Source organism: Galeopterus variegatus, unplaced genomic scaffold, assembly GCF_000696425.1.
Source record: "Galeopterus variegatus unplaced genomic scaffold, G_variegatus-3.0.2 Scaffold201, whole genome shotgun sequence".
In the NCBI taxonomy this organism is placed as follows: domain Eukaryota; kingdom Metazoa; phylum Chordata; class Mammalia; order Dermoptera; family Cynocephalidae; genus Galeopterus; species Galeopterus variegatus.
In genome coordinates, this window is record NW_007726312.1 from 58,052 (window position 1) to 77,945 (window position 19,894).

The following is a 19,894-nucleotide window of genomic DNA, read 5'->3' on the forward strand; positions in this document are numbered from 1 at the left end:
TCCCCCGCCTGGCTGCTCCGCGGATCCCTGGCGTCGGTGCGATACCCGCACCCTCGGCGTCCCCGGGCCCGGGGAGGCGCGCGCTCTCTGCTCGCTCGGTGTAAAACCCGCGTTCCGCGTCAGTGCACCCGCGGCCAGAAGGGCGTGGAGCGTCCCGCACCTCCAACCTGCCCGCAGTCCTGGGCGGGAACCCCGATTCGTCGGAACGTCTGTCGCTAGTTGGGGGTGGGGGTGCCCCTGGGCGTGGTCTCCGGCACACCGCGGCACGCGGTGAGGCCCCCCACTTGTACCCCAGCACTAAGATCCTTTCAGTGAGCGCATCGAGGTGCCACGACCCGAGTCTCAGGGTTGAACGTGGTGGTGGGGGGGAATGCAGCAGTCTGGGGGATAAAAAGCCCCAGGGTCACCGAACCTTGGGCAATTAGGCTTTCCTTCTGCCTGGCGTTAAGAGAGAAAAAGGCGGGGTCCTCTCCGCAGTACCGAAGGGGGGCTGCCAGATAAAACAGTTGCCATGACGGCCCGGAGTTTCGGTTTCCCTGGAAACCGGCTGTGGGTTCCGCGTGCCGGGAAGAAGGCTGTGGGGGATGGGGCGGGCGGCCACGCTCGGCTGCCGCGGAGTCGAGGAGCCGTTGGGGACTGGGAGGGACTTAGGGCTTCCTGCCTGCGCGGGGCGAGGGCGGGGTGAGCCTCGGGGTCTCCCTGCCGGGCCACTTGGTAAACTTTGGGGTGCTGGGCGGTGTCATGACCTCTGTGGGAGGGGGCGGCAAAGAAGGTCCCACCGGGCCTGGAGCTAGCGCCGGACGCCACCCCTCCCCCGGCCTCGACTGCGGGGTCACATCCCTGAGGTAACCGGAGCCTGACTTCCTTGGCGGCGGAGGCGCTGCTTCGCGACTGCTCCCAGCCGCGACTCCCTCCCCTCCTCCGCCCAATTCGCGCTCTTCCGTCCGCCCTCCTGGCGAGGGGGTGGGGCTGGCGCGCCGCCTAGCGGCTTCCCGGCAGCCAGGGGGGCGGGGCCGGGCTCTTGGATTGGCTGGGCCCGGAGGGGGGCGGGGCGCCCGAGCGCGCGGAGAGAGGGTGAGGCCTGCCGAGAGTGACGCAGCAAAGCCGGGTCCGCGTGGGTGCGCGCGTGCTCCGGGAGGGGCGGGGCCTCGCCTGCGGCCCGAATGGCCCGGGAGTGGGGGTGCCTCGGGTTTCTTAGGGTCCCCGGGAGGCTGTGAAAGGCCAGGTGGTTTATTCTAGGATGTTTTTGTAGAACTTGGGCTTGGGTATAATTTGCCTTCTATCATAAGGCCTCTTAGTAAGTCTCTGTTTGTATGCTATGACATTTTCTATGAAACTTTCCTATAGGATGATGTCAAATGTGAAAAAATAATAGTACTTTTGTCATAGGGATGGTAGAAGGATTAACTGAGATTGTTATGCAAGTAATTCTTAGTATTCTAAACATTAGCTTAATAGGAATTATTATTGAGAAATAGGAAAGATGGAATGGCGAATTCCTCTTTTTATATACACACTTAGGGAGGAGAGCCTTGTATAACATTCGGATTTGAATAATTCAGAAACAGACTCAGTGGAAGTAGCTGAGTGAAGCTCCTTAGGACCTGGGCCTGGACTGAGTAGAAAGCGGGTGGACACCAGGCTTTCCATAAGGAATACTTGTCCTGGTGTAGTAGAAGCAGAAGCAGTAGAAAACTTACAGGACTCTATAAATCCTTCGCTCATTCATTTATTCATTCAGGCACTAACCAGGCTCTGCGTCTGCTTCTGAGGATATAGTGGAGTGCAAAGAAAAAACTGTGGGCCTCTATCCTTTTAGGCTTGGCCTTGCGGCAGGTTATAAACAAGTAACCATACAAAAGACCATGCCTTGGAAGTGTAATAGGGACAAGGATGGCAGGATCTGTTCTGGGGAGGTAGGGAAGTCATTGCTGAGGAAAGAACATTTGAGTTGAGACCTGCAGGCGAAGTTGGGGTGAACTAGGCAAGGTAGAAAGCAGGGAGCCCAGCACAGGCCAAAGTTTCTCCAGCAGGAGGGAGCAGGATGCATTTTGGGAAGTAAAAGATAGTCGGGAGGGTTGCCCTGCAGCGATAGGAGCAGCAGGCACTAGACAAGAGTGGAAAATTGGTTTTGGAGAGACCATGGGGCCGTGTAGACTGAGGACTTTGGTTGTATGCTGAGAGCAGGAAGCTGTGGGAAGGGGGTAGCACACAGCCAGATTCTAGAATGGCTTGGAGATAGGAAAGGATTTGAAGAAAGTCACAGTAAAGTAGGTAGAGACAGGAAGAGAAGTAAGCAGGTACCTAACCAGGTATCAGGTAGTCACAGAAAGGACATGGGTTTAAAAGGAGGCATTGTGGACTAAAGTTAGACCCTGGGGAAACTGCAGGGGCCTCTAGGCCTGTGGAGAACTGGCCTAGGTGGGGAGAGATTTGGGCCCCTGACATTCTCTCTCCCTAACCCAGAAGTCTAGCCTCCTTGCAAGTGGGTAGAGTTCAGGATGGCCTCCTCCAGCCTCAAGTAGTCGTGTTCTAGTGAGGGCTGACTCACCATGAGCCTGTTGTTGATGTGGCCTCATCTGATGTCATGTCCCGCCCTGGCCTCTCAGGGGTAGAACCAGGTGAGAAGCCACATAGGTGTGTGCATGTGTGTAGGGGAAGGGGAGGTCTTTTCTATCTTTTTAGCAAAAATGTGGGGAGAAGCAGGTTAAACTCAAAGCTAGGATGACAGAGGGGGGCTTTGTATGGCCTGGGATTGGCGACAAGTGTCAAGCACCTAGGTTTCAGGCCAGTACAGAACCCGGCTGTATCTGGGTTGTGTGTCACAGGCATTAATGGTTTGAGGCATCTCTAGCCGGTGTGGTCAGAAATGCAAAGAGTTGGGGCTGCTGGAGGGAGTGTGGGGAAGTTGGGCCTAGTTGGTGGGTAGAGTTGAAGACATTTCCATGCCCATCCAGGAAAAGCTGCTACAATACAGCAAAACTGCCCCTAGGGCTTGGAAGAGGGGGCAACTCCAGTCTGGTGGGTTACTGTGATTCTCCCTGGATGGAGGTGGGAATTAACATGCTCGCCAGGAAGCAGGGGCAGCACCCGCACAGACCCTTCTCCTGGGGCTGAGTAAGCACGCTGTACATAGCTCTCCCTGCCACTGGTGGGGTCGAGGATATAAATGAACTATAAAACAGTCCTTGCCTTCACTCACAGTGTGTGATGAGGTGGAAGACAAAACATAACACATAAAATATTTCATTGGTCATATGAGCCAGTGTCTGATTAAGTGCGACCTGACAGTCTCCCAAAAATGCTCAGGTATGTGGTTGCAGACAGGTTCCAGAGAGGAAAGCTAAGACAAGCTGTTGAGGTTGGTGTGTGAAGAGCCCCATGGGCTCAGCACTTGGATGTGATTGGCACGCCTTGGAAGCTGGGAGCTCAGGAGCAGGTCAAGAAAGGAACTCAAGGGTCAGCAAGGACAGGAGTGTCTCCATTGTCTGGTGAACCCAGTGGTCAGGACATGCCTAGGTGGGGAGAAGCTGCCAACAGGGGTGAGACTTAGAACAGTCGATTAATAAAGTTTCAGGGTCAGGAGATCACAGGAAAGACTTCTGGTGTGGAAAGGAGCTCAAAAGTGGGACACAAGCTGGCCTTTTGGAGCTGCTAATAAGCTTGGAGAGCCTCATGCGAGGGGGGCAGTGCCACAGTGTGTAAGGCGAGACGTCAGCGCTGTGTGGGGTAGGGAGCGCTCTCCTGGTGTTCTCAGTGAAGAGGCAGCATCAGCATCATGGGGGGAGGGCTGGCCTGGAACCTTGGAGAAACCTCTCCAGGCATGCTCAGTCAGTCGGTGGGGGATGTTGGGACCCCAAGAGCCATTTCTCATTGATCAGTGCAGCTCAGGAATAAATGTCGGAGAGGGGAGGCACATTCCCGGGCTGGGGGATTGTTCAGCAGCCTAGGGAGTCTGGAGGGCTGTGGGGAGAGTGGTAGGAAGGAGAGGTGGGGAGAGGTATGTAAACAGCATTGTCGCAGCAGCGCAGGTGGCACCGTGGGGAATAGCCCAGGAGGTGGGAGAGGAGGTGTGGAGCCAGCAGCTGCTGGGGGAGACATAAGCAGGTTATGGATGTGAAATGGGGAGGGCTGGTGTCACAAAGTTTAGTGGGTCATCCTCCAAGGACATTGAAGTTACCAAGGAAACAAGTGAATGGTGAAGTAGCAAGAAGTGCAGGATTGTTTGGACTTCTCTGGGGAGTGGGTTCCCAGGAGGGTAGCTTGTGGCATCTGTGACTGAGCAGAACACTGGTGGAGGCTCCACTGGGTGGGACTGGGAAGTGGGGAGGCTGCGAGGAGGAGACAAGAGGCTGGGAATCCCCTCAGGACAGAATTGATATGATCAGTGGGGAAGGGCCCCTGTACTTGGGTCAGGGCTGACCGGGATCTGTGCTGTCTTTCCTGGGACGCTGGGCCTCACTGGCCAGAGCCGTGGACCAGGAGGGAGGTGTGGTCAGGCTGGGCCTCCTGGTTGCTGCAGACTTGACCTGTTGGCTGGCTGATGTGGATAGAAGTTTTGAGATACCGTGGGCCCCGTGGCTGCTGCTCACATGTCCTGCTGTCCCTTGCCCTGTCCCTCAGTCCTTGAAGAGGAAGGAGAAGGAGTACGAGCATGAGATGGAGCGGCTGGCTCGGGAGAAGATTGCCACGCAGCAGCGGCTAGCGGAGCTGAAGCATGAGCTGAGCCAGTGGATGGACATGCTGGAGATTGACCGAGTGCTCCGGCAGACAGGCCAGCCCGAGGACGACCAGGCCTCCACCTCGACAGCCTCTGGTGAGCCCTGGCCCCCCCATCCTCAACATGCTGCCCCTGTACCTCAAATTCCAGCCTCCCGCCAGGCTCTTGCCTGCTAGTAAAGACACCCTCCACCCAGCCCCATCATATCCCCAACCTATGAGCACTGCGGCTCCAACCATTTGTTTCCCAAGCACTTCTGATCTGCTCCCTGCCCCATGTTCCCCCACAGAGGGTGAAGACAACATAGATGAGGACATGGAGGAGGACCGGGCGGACCTGTGCCCACCTAAGCTGAGCCATCGTCCCCAGCCGGAGCTGCTGAAGTCCACCCTGCCACCCCCCAACACTGTCCCTGCACCTTTACCTCCCCACTCACACCCCCACCCCCACCCAGTGGCCCTGTCTCCTGCCCACCTCCCTGTGCAGCAGCAGCAGCCACCACAGAAGACTCCTCTGCCGGCCCCTCCTCCCCCACCGGCAGCCCCTGCCCAGACGCTGGTGCCAGCTCCGGCCCATCTTGTGGCCACGGCGGGGGGCAGCTCCACGGTCATCGCCCACACGGCCACCACCCATGCCTCAGTCATCCAGACTGTGAACCACGTTCTACAGGGGCCGGGTGGCAAGCACATTGCCCACATCGCCCCTTCGGCCCCCAGCCCTGCTGTGCAGCTGGCACCTGCCACACCCCCCATTGGCCACATCACAGTGCACCCTGCCACCCTCAACCATGTGGCCCACCTTGGCTCCCAGCTGCCCTTGTACCCGCAGCCTGTGGCGGTAAGCCAGCCCGTGGCAGTTAGCCACATCGCCCACACCCTCTCTCACCAGCAAGTGAATGGCACAGCTGGGCTGGGGCCTCCAGCCACTGTCATGGCAAAGCCAGCCATGGGGGCTCAGGTGGTGCACCACCCCCAGCTGGTGGGCCAGACAGTGCTCAATCCTGTGACAATGGTCACCATGCCCTCCTTCCCGGTCAGCACGCTCAAGCTGGCTTGAGGACGAGGTCACTCAGGCCCCCAATGGGGGCAGGGCAGGGGACCTGTCCCCCACTCTCCTACCCACCAGCTCCACACATTCCAGCCAGGCCCAGGCCTGCCCCACCCGCACCCACCCCCAGGCCTCCTAGGGGAAGGGGGTGCAGAGACTCTGAGCCAGGGGTGGGAGGGACTGCCCCAGGCAGTTGGGCACAGGGCAGGGGGTTATCCTGCTGCCTTGGGACTTAGAATGACTGATGAGAGACAGTCTGGTGAACAAGCCACCTGTCCAGCCCGGTGCCGGCCTCAATGCCATTCCTGCCACCCTACCCTGTTCCCTGAAATCAGTGTGATGTGGACGTCTTGTTCTCTGACTTCTCCCCTGCCCTGCCCATCTTCCTGTGCTGCTGCTGCTATTGCTGTTCGGTGAGGTGGCTGAGTGCCCAGGCCTCCTCTCCTGAGCCTCAGTGTTCTCTTCCCAGGCCTTTGGAGGGGAAACGAGGGAAGCAGAACTGAAGCCAATTAGCCCAGAAATCTGGGGACTGGCAGGGGGTGGGGTGGGGTGTGAGGGGTCCTGCTCTGAGTACAGGTGACCGATTCTAGGAAGTAGTTGGTCTGGAGTCCTACCCAGAAAGGTGGGTGTCCCACAGCGTGAGGCTCACTGACCCCGTTGTTGTCACTGTGATTTATTACAGTAGAAACTATTTATAATGAGTGATTCTGTATCAACAATAAACCAAACCTAAGCTCTGTCCCCTGTCCCCCAACCTCTGCTACTGGACTTCTGACTTCAGGAAGGCAGTCTGAGGGTGAGGGTAGGGAAGAAGGGGCTTGGCTGTCTGGCCTCCCATCCCTGTCCCCAAAAGCCTGGGTCTGGATAGGAGGAGAGCTACTCTGGACCTCTATTTCCATCCCTGGGCTTGGCTCTTGACTTCCAAAAAGCAGTGAGAAGGGGCCCTGTCTAGTGGACACTCCCCTGGTTCCCTGAATTCTGCTCAGTGCTGTGCACTCCCCCAAGGGATAGGTGGGCCTGGCTGTCTGGGTTTGGATGCCTCCTGCAGTTTGGGAGACATGGACCAGAACCTGGCCTTGGTTCCAGGAGCCTAGAAGTCACATTGTTTGAGGCATCAGGAAGTTGAAATCTAGGGGCTTGTATAAAACCCTAAATCCCTCCCCAAACAGGCTCTGGCGACCTGTGGAGAAGGGGGCAGGCAGAGTTGGGGTGTAGTGGCTATGGTGGGGGGCTGCTGCTGCTCCAGCCTCTACTGTCATCTCTGGCCTGGACCACTCCCCTTTCTCCAGTGGGCAATTTTGAGTCCCCTCTCTGGTGGGGGCTGCTGTGCATCACCACTTTCCTCTGAGAAATGGTCAGTTAGATCAAGGACAGGACTGAGCTTGGGGTGGGGAGGAGTAAGGGGGTCCTATGTTAGGGAATGCTGCTTTCCCCCTCTGCCTTGGCAGGCTGGCTTCTCTTTTTATGTGGGTATTTACTGCAAGTGGCCTTGTGTCAAACACGCTCAGTTACACGCGTGCACACTCAGCTCCCCACCTGGACCCACACTAATGGCCTTTCGGTGTGTGTGGCGGGGGTAGGGAAGTGATTGTCCCTGGGTGTGACCCTTGCCTGATGGGCTGGGGCAGTGGGCTAGGCAGTTGAGGGGGCCTGGAGAGGAGAGTTCAGGGTCTTCTGAGACCAGCAGAGGTCTTGAATAGATTCTCCCTTGAAATGAAGACTCCTTCAATGCCTAGGAACTTCCTTTCAGTTCCTTCCTGGTCCTGGAGACCTCCCTGGAGCTGTTATTCTCATTTGCCTCTCCTGGGGTGGGGAAAGGGATGGCCTGTGGGAGGGAATCCTGTGCCCACCCCAGCGCAGTAGTCCCATCTCACTGGCCTGCCGCCATTCTGCAGCTGCAGCCCCCTTCACCAGATACCTTGGCTCTCAGGGGAGCCGGCTTTGCTGTTCCCATTGTGACAGTGAAAAGAGCAGGGGGAGTCTGGGGCAGGCCCGACACTCCAGGAACAATCAGAGCAGCTTTGGCGAACCCACCCTCCCCTCAGCCTGTTCCCCTCTCCTTGCATCCTGAGGCCAGTGGCCCCTCGGCCTGCACAGATACCTCATCATCCACCCGCCACCCCTCCCCTCCCTGACCCCCAGCAGTGGGGGCCTCCAAATCTAGTGCCGAATGACTATGTCCAGATTGGTGACGATGGGTGTTGTTGCTGTTGTTTCTGTTGCTGTTTGTGAATGCTGTGATGCTGTGTGCCCAAGTGGGCAGCCACCACCCAGCACTTCCTTGGGCATCTCCCCTCCGAGAGCTGTCAGGACCACATCTTTCCTCACCCAGTGGGACTGCCTGTCCGTTCCCTCCCTAGCCCTTCCAGCCTGGGACAAACACACACACACACACACACACACACGCACACATATCTTACCTCTCATGCGTGTTTTACCTTTTGATGTTCAGAGTGGCTCACTGGCTGGGAGTCTTTACCTCGGGGAGGGGGGGAGGTTGGTTCCTTGGGGGGCCAAAGAAGGGCAGGGAATGCCTGGAGGGTAATTGAGGGGTCACCATAACCCCTACTGTCTCCAGGAACAGCTCCCCCAATCCCAGGGTCCCACCCCAAAACCCCAAAGAGGTGGCCCTTGTTTACAGTGAGGACTCGGTCACTGTGTCTCCGTTTCCTGAAATATAAACTGTAGCGACCCCAGACTGTAGAGATTTTTATGTGTTTGGATACATCTGCTGTGTGGGAAAAAAAAAAAAAAAACCTAAAAAAAACCCTAATTTTGTACATATTGTATTTTTACTATTGAACTGTATTCTAGTAGCTGTTCATGCTCTAAGACCTTAGGTATTGAGACATGAATAATATCCATGTAATAAGCACTTGCCTGGAATAAAATATAAAACTGAAATAAACCTGCACTGAAACCTGAGATGGCACTGCCAGCCTGCAGCATCTGGGTCATTTTATTGCAAAAGGGGGCAGAGGCCTGTAGGGGAAGACAGCCAGGGGGAGCAGCAGGGGCCACCTGTCCTTGCCTTGTTGATATTTGGTGGACAGAGTCTTCAAGCAACTCTTCAGCTAGTCACTTTCATAAAAAGATTTAGGATCTTCCAGTCTGATCCCGATGCCTCAACAAGCTCTGAAGACTGTAGTTCTGCTGTAGTTATACTGGTCTTATACTTTTTCTTTTTTTTAATGCTTCCCCCCCCCCCTTTTGTCTTCCTTATACTTCTGCAGTGCTTTATACTTCCTCAAACCATTTTTACAAACGTTATCTTGTTTCATCTTTTAACAGCCCAGTGGAGTAAATAAGCCAAGAACTAGCCCCATCTTGGCAGATAAGGAAACAGGTTTGAGGTGGCTGAGTGACTTGTTAAGGTCACACAGCTAGCCTGGGACCTTGTTGGAGCTACAGTCAGATCTCTTGACTCAGTAGAATTCTTCCCCTAGCATTTGCCACCCTTGTCTGGGGCCCTGTCCTAAAGTCAGGGATCCATTGGAAAAGGTAAAGGGGAATTGGGAATTGCCAAGGACCTGAGTACAGAATGTGAGAAGCCACTTCTGGAGTTGTAATTATAAGTCATCTGGGGAGTTCATAAAGCTGTCTTTTCTAGGAAAGGAACAAGGGATAGAAGTTGGAGGTCAGGGGCCAAAGAGCCATGTTCTCAAGGAGGCCTGGAAGACTCTTCTCTTTATAGCTGCATCTTCTCTCCCCACAGTGTAGGTGAAACCAGCCCTCTGGCAGGCTGTCTCAGAAGTAAGTAGTGGGAAATGAGGGCACAGAGCAGTAAACTGGGTCTAGCTAAGACCAGGCTGGTGGAAGCCGCCTAGTCTCATCCTTTCTACTCCCTAACACCACCCATTTGACTCCCAGCCCCAGCAGGGGGAACTTACTCTGCTACTCTTACTGGGGCAGGTGGTGGGGAGAGGGGTTTACCCTTGAGGGAGGGTATGGTGGCCACAAATGTCTTGGGGTCCTATTCTCTGAAGAAGGGCCAGTCAAGAAAGGTCAGACCCAGTCCCCGCACCAGTGCACCAGCCCTTTTCACTTGTGCAATGTGGGCTCCCTCTGCTGGCAGCTCCAGGAAGAGCTAGGTCACTTCCATTAGCACCACTTCAGGAATAGCTAGGGTTGGGGTTAACCCTTCCTGAGCACCCACTCAGGCACTGAGCCCAGCGCTGAGGACACGGATGAAGACCCTGCTCTAGCAGTGATGACCCAGCACCATCTGAGGGCTGTCACTTTATCTTACAAGTAGGCAGAAGCTCCTCTCTCTGTCCTCAAAGGACAGTTGCCTCAACTCAGCCAGAGCCTGCAGGAGGGGGCAGGACCTATGGTCAAAGTAATGGAAAACAAAAAGCCCAAGTGTGAATCCAGTTGCTTCCATTTACCAGCTCTGTAAAGGGGAAGACTGACTGACTTTCCTGGGTGTGAGTTTCCTGAGGGGAGTGTTTATAGAGGCTGCCTTGCTTTTTGCTCTTCCTACCCACAAGAAGATTGCTCCCTGCCCTCTGTAGACCCATAATTTTGCAATTCACATGAATTCTCACAGCTAGCTGCATTCGTCATTGATAAACAAGTGATCCACCACTAAGAGTCCTACCAGTGACACTCAGACAGGTGTAACCCCAGGAGGAACTCAGGGCTACAAGACCCATCATTTTGGCTGTGGGATTCCCTCTGGTCCTAGAAGCCCAGCCCAGGGGTCTGGGTGGAATAGGGAGAGGTGGGAGTATGTGAAGGAACTGGGACACTCCCAGGCTAGTTTACCCCAGGCTATTGGTGAATTTCTTCCACAAGGTCACAGCAGGGGAAATTCTGATTCCTCCAGGCAATAAATCTGAGGGTGAGGAGTGTTCCCCCAAGGGGCTGATCAAGTTCCCTCACCCAAGAGCTCCCCGTGTCAACTACTTTCTTTGCCTGGGCAGCTCTGGCTAGTCTATATTCTATATTCTGTCTTGACAGCTGCGTCCAGCCTGCTAGGGGCATGGGCTGGGATTTTCAGCTCTGAATGAGTTGACGACAGGCCCTAATGCCCAGAAAGCTAGTGTCCTCTAGAACCAGAAAACATGTTGAGTGGCTGGAGTCTTCTAACTGGAGCCATCGATGATGTGACCAGTGGCACTCTGGGGTGGAGGGAGGGCAGAAGAGATGAGGACCTGTTACTACAGTTGGGCCCTTTCCATGACTCAGCAGGGTATGACCCTTCCTCCCAGGTCCCAGTCTGACCCAGGCATCTCAAAGACAGTGCTCAGTGGATGGGAGCCACAGCCAGAGAATCAGGGTCCTACCTCACTGTCTAGAGGTGTGGGAGGCTCCTATAGAACCCCAGTCAAGCTCCAGTTTCTCACTGTAGGAGGGCAGGCAGGCTGGAGAGGCCACTGGTCAATCTGAGATGGGATCATCACTCTGGGGTGAGGTCCCTCCAAGGGCACGCTCTGAGTACTTGAGGTTCAACTTTGTTGTCTTTTTGCCATCCTTGCCTTCTGGGGCTGGCCCTCTTTACCACTTGATTGTGGAGCTTCAAGAATTCCCCAATACATAGTCCAGTGCCAGGTCCACAAGCAGCCCCCAGAGCCGCAAGCATTGCCAAATGCTGTTTATTGGTCTGTTACACTGAAGAGTATAGTTTCTGAGCCAAAAAACATATACACTCTGCTCCTCACAAAATCAGAGTCACTAAGGCAGGCACACAACAGCCACCCGTGCTTGGTAGAGGCCAAGGACTCAGACAGGAGCGGGCAGTGGGGTGGGCCGGCCCCCACACAGGCCATGCAGTGCTCAGGGTAGGGTGGGCTAGGAAGGCTTTGCTGGGTGCAGAGGGTTGCTGGGCCCTTTCCCATGTGTCTCAAACACAGGAAGTCTGCCAGACCCTGGGACTGCTGGACAGGCCCCAGCACAGGTGTGGCCTCCAGGTTCTAGGGCAAGCCCTAGCCTGCATGTGCTGGCGTAGAGGGGGAGGTGGGGATGATGGCAAGACGCACACCTAGGCCTGGGGTCAGGGGCTGCATCTTTCCTGGCACCCTGTGAATGCAGCTCTCCTCCAAGTAGGTTCTGGGTCCCTTGGCCTCTTGGCATCCCAAGAAGCACATGGAAGGCAGAGCTAGCCTTGCTTCTCACCAGGGACAAACAAGGAAGACCCAGGCACTTCTGCCTCTCTCAGCCCCAGGGACTCTGCAGATGCCTGGGACAGGCAATGAGCTACCCTGAAGCTCTGAGGCCTGTTGCTAAGGAGGCTGTGACAGGATGGCCTCCCTACAGGATCACCTCGTGACTCTTCTCAACAAGAAGTGCTCCCACCACATTCCAGATCATCCAATTGGCAAGAGCATCACCTGTACAGTTTTCAGGGATGTATCTCTGCATAAAGCCAGGGCAGGGTATCGAGAATGAGACTGTGCAGATACACATGAGTGCACGGTACAGGGTTGGGAGTGCGTGGGGGTCACCTCAGGTTGCCAAAGGCAGTGGCAGTGCTGTTTAGGTGGGCTGCTCCTACCCAGGGCCCAGATCTTCTGACTGCCCCCCAGAATCGCAGGGGAGGGCCTGGAAGGCAGCTCAGGTCTCCTGCACCCAGGACACATGCCCGAACGAGCAGCTGTTCTGGCTGCCCCAACTGGGGCTGGTGTGTACACATGCACTGGGCCTGCAAGGGGACTCTCAGAAGAGACAACAGCACAGAGCCCCTTTCCCTACGCAAGCCTCACTAGGTAGGGCCCAGGCCACTATAACTCCTGCTGACCTTACAGGGCCCCCAGTTGACTTGAGAGATACAATGGGGAACAGTCCAGGCTGGGGCTGAAGGTGGCAGTGGGGCTATTTCCACTGGTTTGAGGGGAGCAGAGGAGGTGTCCCCCAAGGCAGCTGCTCTCTGAGGCCTACCCCTCCCATCCCAGCTCTGATTTGAGGGCACCCTGGCCTCCGACGTACCCTACAGGGCCAGCACTGTCCAGAGTCGCCTCCCGGGCTCATAATCACTTTGTTAGGAACACAGTTGGGCAGCCAGGGTCAGCAGGGTTTTGGGACAGTCTGGGTTGTGATACCGCTGCACGTCTCTTTGCTGGAGCCCAGGGTCCTGGTGCCCAGGCTCTGTGCGGCTGCTGCCTCCAGCCACAGACCTCACTTGTTCTCTATGAGCATCTGCACCTTGTGGACGAGGTCCCGGGCAATCCGCAGGATCTCCTGGGCATCATGACACTCAGCCCGTTCTGGGGGAAACACGGGTAATTATAGGGAGGCCCAGAGAGGAACACTGGGCTGGGAGGAACACTGTAGCTGACTACCCTGCTCTCCGTTTCTACCTGCTAGATTCCTGACATCCTGTCCATGGGGAAGGGACCCCGGTAATTACTGAGAACCCTCCAACTCTGACCCAGCCAGGAGTGGAGGCCCCTGTGCCCCTGCTGGAGGCAACCAGGATGGCTGGAACAGCTCATACCATTGAAGAACTTGATGATATCAGTGAAGTCCATGTTGTTGTCGCGGATAATCTCTCGGTAGGCCTCCACCAGGGCCAGGGCGATGAACAGGACGAAGTGCTCCGATGAGATCTGCCTGGCCGCCCAGATCACCTCCCACACAGCAAACACATCCTCGTACAGCAGCTCTGGGGACAGTAAGGGGCTGGCACTCACCAGTCCCAGCCACATGGCTGTGGCTAAGACTGGGCCTGGCTACCTACAGGCCTCTGGAGGTGGTGAGTCAGACCTCCAGGGGCCAAAGTCCTGGGACAGTCCCCATTAAACAAAGCCTGATGTAGGAGTGGGGTTCCATACCCCACACCAAGACCCCGCACCCCTTCTCTTTGCTAATTTCTGCATGCTGGACTCCTGCAGACTCCATATCTGCACTGCACTTTGCTTCACCAGAGCAGCACCACTTTTATAAATCCCACATCTTGGTGCTCAGGGAAGATTTTTTTGAAAAAAGTCTCTAAAACCATTACCTAGCAGGAGGATGGTTGCCAACCTGGTTGCACTCTGGAATCACTGAAGGAGCTTTTTTTTTTTTTCCTTTTTGTCTTTTTTACTGACCGGTAACGGGATCGCACCCCTCGGTGTGACGCCCGCACCGCGCTCAGCCAGTGAGCGGGAACCGTTCTCCACATGGGATCCGAACCCTCGGCGGGAGCACCACCGCACTCCCAAGCAGCACACTCTCCAGTGCGCCACCGGCCTGGCCCTGAAGGAGCTTTTTTTTTTTTTTTTAAAAAAGATGACCGGTAAGGGGATCTTAACCCTTGAATTGGTGTTGTCAGCACCACGCTCAGCCGGTGAGCGAACCGGCCATCCCTATATAGAATCCGAACCCGTGGCCTTGGTGTTATCAGCACCACACTCTCCCGAGTGAGCCACGGGCCGGCCCCCTGAAGGAGCTTTTAAGAACACATATTCCCAGCAGCCACAGTTAGTAAGTTTGGGGCTGGGTGGGGCCCAGGACACTGGCAGCTTTTAAAAGCTCTCCAAGTGTTTCTGAAGTGCAGTTAGGGTTGAGAAGCACTGACTGTGGGGAAGAGAGATCTCCCGTTGCCCCTGACTCCAGCCTCACGTTCCCACTTCTCACCTCTCTTAAAATCCAGCAGGAACCAGCGGTAACAGAAGTAGAAGTGGGTGTAGTCTCCATTCTGATGCATCAGTTCAAACAGCTCTGAGTCCAGGATCTTCAGTGGGTGGGGAAAACGAGATGATAAACTGATGCTGCCACTTTGGCCACCCTTGCCCTCCATGCCCAGGGCAGCGTGGGCCCCAGACCTCCAGGAGGCACCTCCCTGCTGTGCTATGCCTGCTGCCTTGCAGCGGCACTCTCTCCCTCTCAGGTCTCCCTGGGTGGGCGTCCCACTCTGTTGTCCCCCCATCTTTATGGGCTGTATTCTTTTTGGGGTTATACCATTTTCTGGGTGTTTGATTTAATCATCAATCCCACTACTCACCAGAACTTTTACAAGCACAAGCACTCATACTCCTTCTTGATTTGTAACATTGAAAACAGTTTTTCAAGATGAAAGAAATTAAGATGATATGTAAAGGACATTTGGGGGACACTCCCTGGCCACCCTGTGGATAGACAAGCCCAGCACTGCCCGTCATGTGCCCATGGGCAGCTGCAGACCTCACCTGGATGAGGGAGCGCATGTTGGCAAAGTGGGTGTCCATGGCGCCTCCGTTGGGGAAGTTCTGGCTCATTCTCTTCATGAGGTGACTAAAGCAGCTGTAGGCCAGCTGATCTAAGGGAAGACAGGAGTGAAGCCGGCAGGGCGGGAAACCCCAGAGGACAGGCTGGCTTACATTCCCACCCTTCCAGACCTAGCCATCTTCTTTTCTTTTCTCCAGCTGACGTCAGCTCACTCCCAACACCATTTTGGGAACCCCCACACCCCCATCCCTCACCATTGTCAAGGATGACCAGGAGAGGTGCCAGCAGATCACACATGCCCTGCACATAGCCCACGTCCAGGTGCTCCCACACGTAGCTGAAATGCCGGGGACAGAGTCACTGGGGCTGTGCTCCATCCCTCCCTTCCCTCGGGGATCCCTGGGGAGGTGGCAACTACAGCAGCCTGCTACCCAGAAGTCAGCCTCTCTATGAGCCGGAAACACTTCCTGTGTACCCTACACTGGGAGACAGTGGGGAACAACTCCCAGACCCCTGGCCCCAAGCCCTTGAGGACTCAGGGAAGGAGACAAGAGGCCATCACAGTCTGGTGTGGGGGGCAGGGGAGGGAAACCAGGCAAGGCTCCTTGAAGAAGTATGGCTGAAACCGAGATCTGAAAGGCCTCTAGGAATGAAGGGGGGTGTGGGGGGGTGAAATACACTGCAGGGAAAAGTGTTCCAGACAGAGAGAGAGTCAAGTGTGATTCAGGAGCAGGCGTGAGAAGGGGGGCGCCTTCTGGACCTAACCTTTCAGAGAGCAACCAGCAGCAGCCAAAGTGTGGGGCAAGGTCCCTGCCTCCCACCCTCAGCCCTGTCCCACAATGGCACCTGCACATGATGTCTCTGAGCCTCTCGAGATTGGGGGTCGTGAAGTACCAGTAGTTGCGGTCACATCTCTGCACATCCTTGTCTATGCGGTGCAGATTTAAGGCCACGGTGTCCAGTAATTCTATCTAAAGAGTAGAGGGCCCTCAGGGGTGAAACTGGCCAGACGCTTCCAGGTTGAGGGCAGGAGGTGGTGCCCAAACAAAGAAATGCAGCAAAGCAGGGAACCCAGGGAAGTCAGAGAACAGAGTCCTCTGGGGATGCTGAGAGATGGGCTTGGTGCTCCCTTCCAGGCCAGTTAGAGCACCCCCACCTTCCACCCTGCCAGCCCACCCCCAAACTGTGGGATGCCAGGAGGGAAAGGTGCCTGGAGACTGTGTACATACAGTGTAGGCAGCAGCGCACACAGCTATGAGCTCCTGCCCTGCTTCCAGCTCGCTGGTCCGCGAAGCCTTCTCCTGGCTGGGATCTTGGGGCTCAGAGAAAGCATGGGGTGCAGAGACTGGCCTGTCAGAGCTTTCCTCCCCTCCACCGTCCTCCTCTTCAAAGCCCATGCTCTGCCCCTCATCTAGGCTTGACTGGATGCCTGAGGTCACGGAGTAATTGCGAGAGGATGGCAGTCCTGAGTCTGGAGAGTCAAACTCCACAGACTGCTGCTGCTCTATCACGGCAGTGCCCGGAGTCCCTGCTCCCAGTTCTTGCTCAGGCTTTGGTCTGGAATCTTCAGGGCCCTGAGGCCCTGGGGGCTCCAGATCATCCACAGAGATAAAGACCTGGTGGGAGTGAACAGACAGTAGCTCCCACCTGTACTCCAGGACCCTCCCACATCCCCTGCCTCCTCCCTGGATCAGGGGGAGCTGGGATGGAGAATTCTTTTCATACTCCCTACTCCCACCCAGTCTCAACGCTGCCACCCCTGGGTGCCAAGCCAGGCAGAGAGAAATAAGGTTCTGGGCAAACATGAAGACACCATCTTCAGCCCTACCCAATCCCTGCTCATGTGAAGCACTCCAGGGCTTCCCATGGCTGCTGGAGGGAAGAAGGGGAACCAGAGGCCTAGACACTTGGTGGCCAGTTTGAGCTGTCTCATTCTACACATGGTGAAGTTACAAGACCAGGAGAGGTTCCTTAGCGTCTTGGTAGGACTGCTGGGGCACCCTGCAGGGAGGGCAGGCTAGAGGTTTTAGGAAAAACAAGTTTTTCCTTATTTTCATTATTGAATGTTCAGCAGGACAAGACAGGAAACTTCTGTAGCAAGTATCTCATCAGTTATATTAGCCTTCAGACAAGCTGAGGAGGGGCAAGAAGTAAAAGGAAACATATTCTACTGATTGGAAACAGTCTACCAGCGAAACAGTCTACCGCCACGGACAAGTCACAGGGAAAATAAAGAGACATACACAGACTGTTTTTGTTTTTTCTTTTTGTTTGGACTATGTAGGGAAAAGGATGCTAAAAAAGTTGTTTTCACTTTGAGCAAGAAGCATGAAGTGTGGAAAAGCACAGTTCTGAGGCAATTAAGAGTCTCAGAGTACTGCCAGCAAGGAAGGCACAGCTGTCTGCTAGCAAAGCAGCTGGGACACCAGTACAGACTAAGGTTTTTACAAAACGCAAAGCCAGAGAGGAGAACACATTCATGAATTACAGGTTAAGAATGAAGCACGTGGAAAAGGACAGTATGCCTTGTTCTATTTCTTCAAGTCTTGTTCCAACTTACATTTTCTGTTAATATTAGTAAGGATTTGTAAAATAACAAGAATATACATCATCCAAAGAGTCGATTTTAAAGAAAAAACATAAACTGGGAGGAGAGGGGATCTTGCCAATACACACCAATAGGCCTGATCTAAGTACTCCCCTGCTCTCTGGCCAACAGCTCTCAGTGAAGCCTCTACAATCAGAGTACATGAAAGTGAAGAGGAGAAACTGAGATACAGAAATGGGAAGTTCTTGTCCAGACACTCATCTTGGCAGAAGTGGATCCAGGACTAGAACGCAGGGCTGCCTGTTCTTAGCCTTGAGGTCTCTCTACAAAGAGGGTGGGCTTCCCTTAATCCCAGTAAATCCATTGTGATAGAACACAATGCACTATCTCATTTTATTCCTACATCCAGAGAAGTAGGCAGCAGAGGGACAGTTATCCACTTTCCAGTTGAAGAAAATGAGACACCTTTCTTCCAGGCTCTACTGCTAGTACTAGAGGTTGGGCTGGGGCTGAGGACTCCTGTGTGTAAAATGTTAGTGGTTCCCCTGGCCCCCCAACCCCCGAGGCCCCGTCTGGCTCACATCATTGCTGATGGTGGAATCTCGGTGGATGAGGCGCTGCACGTGGCTGTCAATGCTGCTGCCCGAGGAGAACTTGGTGAGCGTGGCTGGGTGAGCCTCACGCTCCCGCTGCCTCACTGCCACCTCGCAGGCCTTCCATTCTGCCAACACCTGCTGATACCGTGCTGCCACCACTGCATCCACCTGTACTCAGACCACACCATGGCCATCGGGGAGGGGTGCACCAGGCCCCCCTCTTCAGGGGCTGGGCAGGCACTACACCTTTGGCCCTGAGTCTCAGAGGCTGGGATGGCTGGACACGAGATAGGGCCTCGGGGGAAGGACAGTGGAGCCACTCTGCTAACATCTTCCTCTGTCATGTTTCTTTCCTGGGAAGGGGCTGACGCTTTTAAGGCCCCCTTCCTCCCTTGACCCAGCTCCCAGTCTCCATATTCCCATGGGAATAGGCTCCCCTTACCTGCTCCATCTCCTTCTTGCTCATGCCAAACTTGTAGTGGCCAAGCAGAAAGGGCCAGACGTCCTTGCGGATCTCATGCTCCACGCCTCCGTAGTAAACTTGCCGCAGCAGCTCCAGTTCCTTGTAGTTCTGAGGGACCAAGGGAGTAAAGACTGTGCATCCCCTTGGTCTCTGTGGCCCAGCTGGGTGAGCCCCATGGGGCTGGGGAGGGGGCTTTAGTCACTGCTGAAGCCCAGAAAAACACTGCTTTGGGGCAGCCGTGTCCTCCTGTGTCCCAGATTCCAGTGGGATAAGATCTAGTTCTACCCTCCTATCTTACAGAGCAGGAAATGGTTCCCAGAGGCATGCAAAGGTTTGCTAGTGGTCAGAGGGCAATGTGGAAGCAGAACGGATTCCCAGTCTAGTCCCCTTCCCATGTGAACCCACAGACCCAGCTGTATGAGATTCTACCATGACCTGGGTCACTCCATGGCCATCAGTGCTGGCCTGTCAACCCCATCTCTCCCCACGCTTTGCCCTGAGTGCCCATTTGGTCTACGAAGGCTCATCCCAGACCAGACTGCTTTTCACTCACTGCTGCCCACCCCATGCCCTCAAACTGGTCTCTGGTCCTGGAAGCCCAGACCTGGTACCTTTTTGTCCTTCTGATACTTGCTCCACACATCTTTGGTGAGGCCGCCCGAAGCCCCTGGGGGCCGGTCGGGTGGAATAATGTTGTGATGCACCAGCGCTGACAGGTGGGTCCGCACCGTTGACAGATGGCGGCAGTATGCCAGCCCTGCAGTGGGCAGCCAGGAGGCAGTGACTGGGGTGCCTTCCCCACCCCACAGCCCCTCACAGCCCCACCTTCCCCGCACACTCACAGCCATAGAAGGCCCGGGACACAATCTGCCTCTTCATGCTCTCGCACAGTAGCCTGAGTGGCAACCTGTGGAAACAACCTGGCTTAGAGGGGAGGGGGCTGAGGCCCCTTGGTGGGAGGAGGACAAGAAGGAAGGGCATTTCGGCTGGGGACAGGTAAGGTGCTCGGGATGGTGCGGGGAGCAGGATCCATAGCCAAGCAGCACATCAGTGGGCTCTGTCCCTGCTGGCCACCCTGGATAGAGCTGCTGGGGGCCCAGCCTGGCTCCCAACAACCAGGGACTTTGGGCAACTAACACTTCAAAGTATCTTGGTTTGCTCATGTGAAAATGGAGAGAACCACCTCAGGGTCATCAGGAGAAACAGGTGAAAAATGAAGTAACAGGTAGGAGAGCACAAAGCAAATGGTCTTCACACAAAGGCCATTCACACATTCATTCCTGGCACATGGCAGATACCCAGGTATCTATGGAGTGTCCTCAGTACAGCCTGACAGCAGGATCAATGTCTACATTGGGAAGGGGAGATCACAAGTATTGAGCACCTGCTAT

At 55.3% G+C, this 19,894-nt stretch overlaps 2 protein-coding genes across 6 annotated transcripts in view; one reads left to right on the forward strand and one right to left on the reverse strand.

Moving 5' to 3' along the window:
* The window catches only part of MNT (MAX network transcriptional repressor), a 16,161-nt gene extending 8,000 nt beyond the window's left edge, over positions 1 to 8,161 (forward strand). Inside the window, exons 4-5 of the mRNA XM_008565715.1 lie at positions 4,470 to 4,816; positions 5,010 to 8,161. Of these exons, the coding sequence (XP_008563937.1) occupies positions 4,470 to 4,816; positions 5,010 to 5,776 (1,114 nt within the window). The 3' untranslated portion in view covers positions 5,777 to 8,161. The remainder of the gene's footprint in view (positions 1 to 4,469; positions 4,817 to 5,009) is intronic.
* A 3,184-nt stretch (positions 8,162 to 11,345) lies between these two features.
* SGSM2 (small G protein signaling modulator 2) overlaps positions 11,346 to 19,894 on the reverse strand; it is a 35,587-nt gene continuing 27,038 nt past the window's right edge. For 4 of the 5 annotated variants that reach the window (XM_008565624.1, XM_008565615.1, XM_008565620.1 and 1 more), the window contains 11 exons: positions 19,346 to 19,410; positions 19,115 to 19,260; positions 18,483 to 18,611; positions 18,026 to 18,208; positions 16,126 to 16,512; positions 15,743 to 15,867; positions 15,151 to 15,233; positions 14,878 to 14,987; positions 14,327 to 14,423; positions 13,203 to 13,370; positions 11,346 to 12,972 (listed from right to left, as the gene is read on the reverse strand). In XM_008565624.1, the coding sequence (XP_008563846.1) occupies positions 12,884 to 12,972; positions 13,203 to 13,370; positions 14,327 to 14,423; positions 14,878 to 14,987; positions 15,151 to 15,233; positions 15,743 to 15,867; positions 16,126 to 16,512; positions 18,026 to 18,208; positions 18,483 to 18,611; positions 19,115 to 19,260; positions 19,346 to 19,410 (1,582 nt within the window). In that variant the 3' untranslated portion in view covers positions 11,346 to 12,883. The remainder of the gene's footprint in view (positions 12,973 to 13,202; positions 13,371 to 14,326; positions 14,424 to 14,877; positions 14,988 to 15,150; positions 15,234 to 15,742; positions 15,868 to 16,125; positions 16,513 to 18,025; positions 18,209 to 18,482; positions 18,612 to 19,114; positions 19,261 to 19,345; positions 19,411 to 19,894) is intronic. The other variant, XM_008565628.1, reaches the window with a different exon arrangement.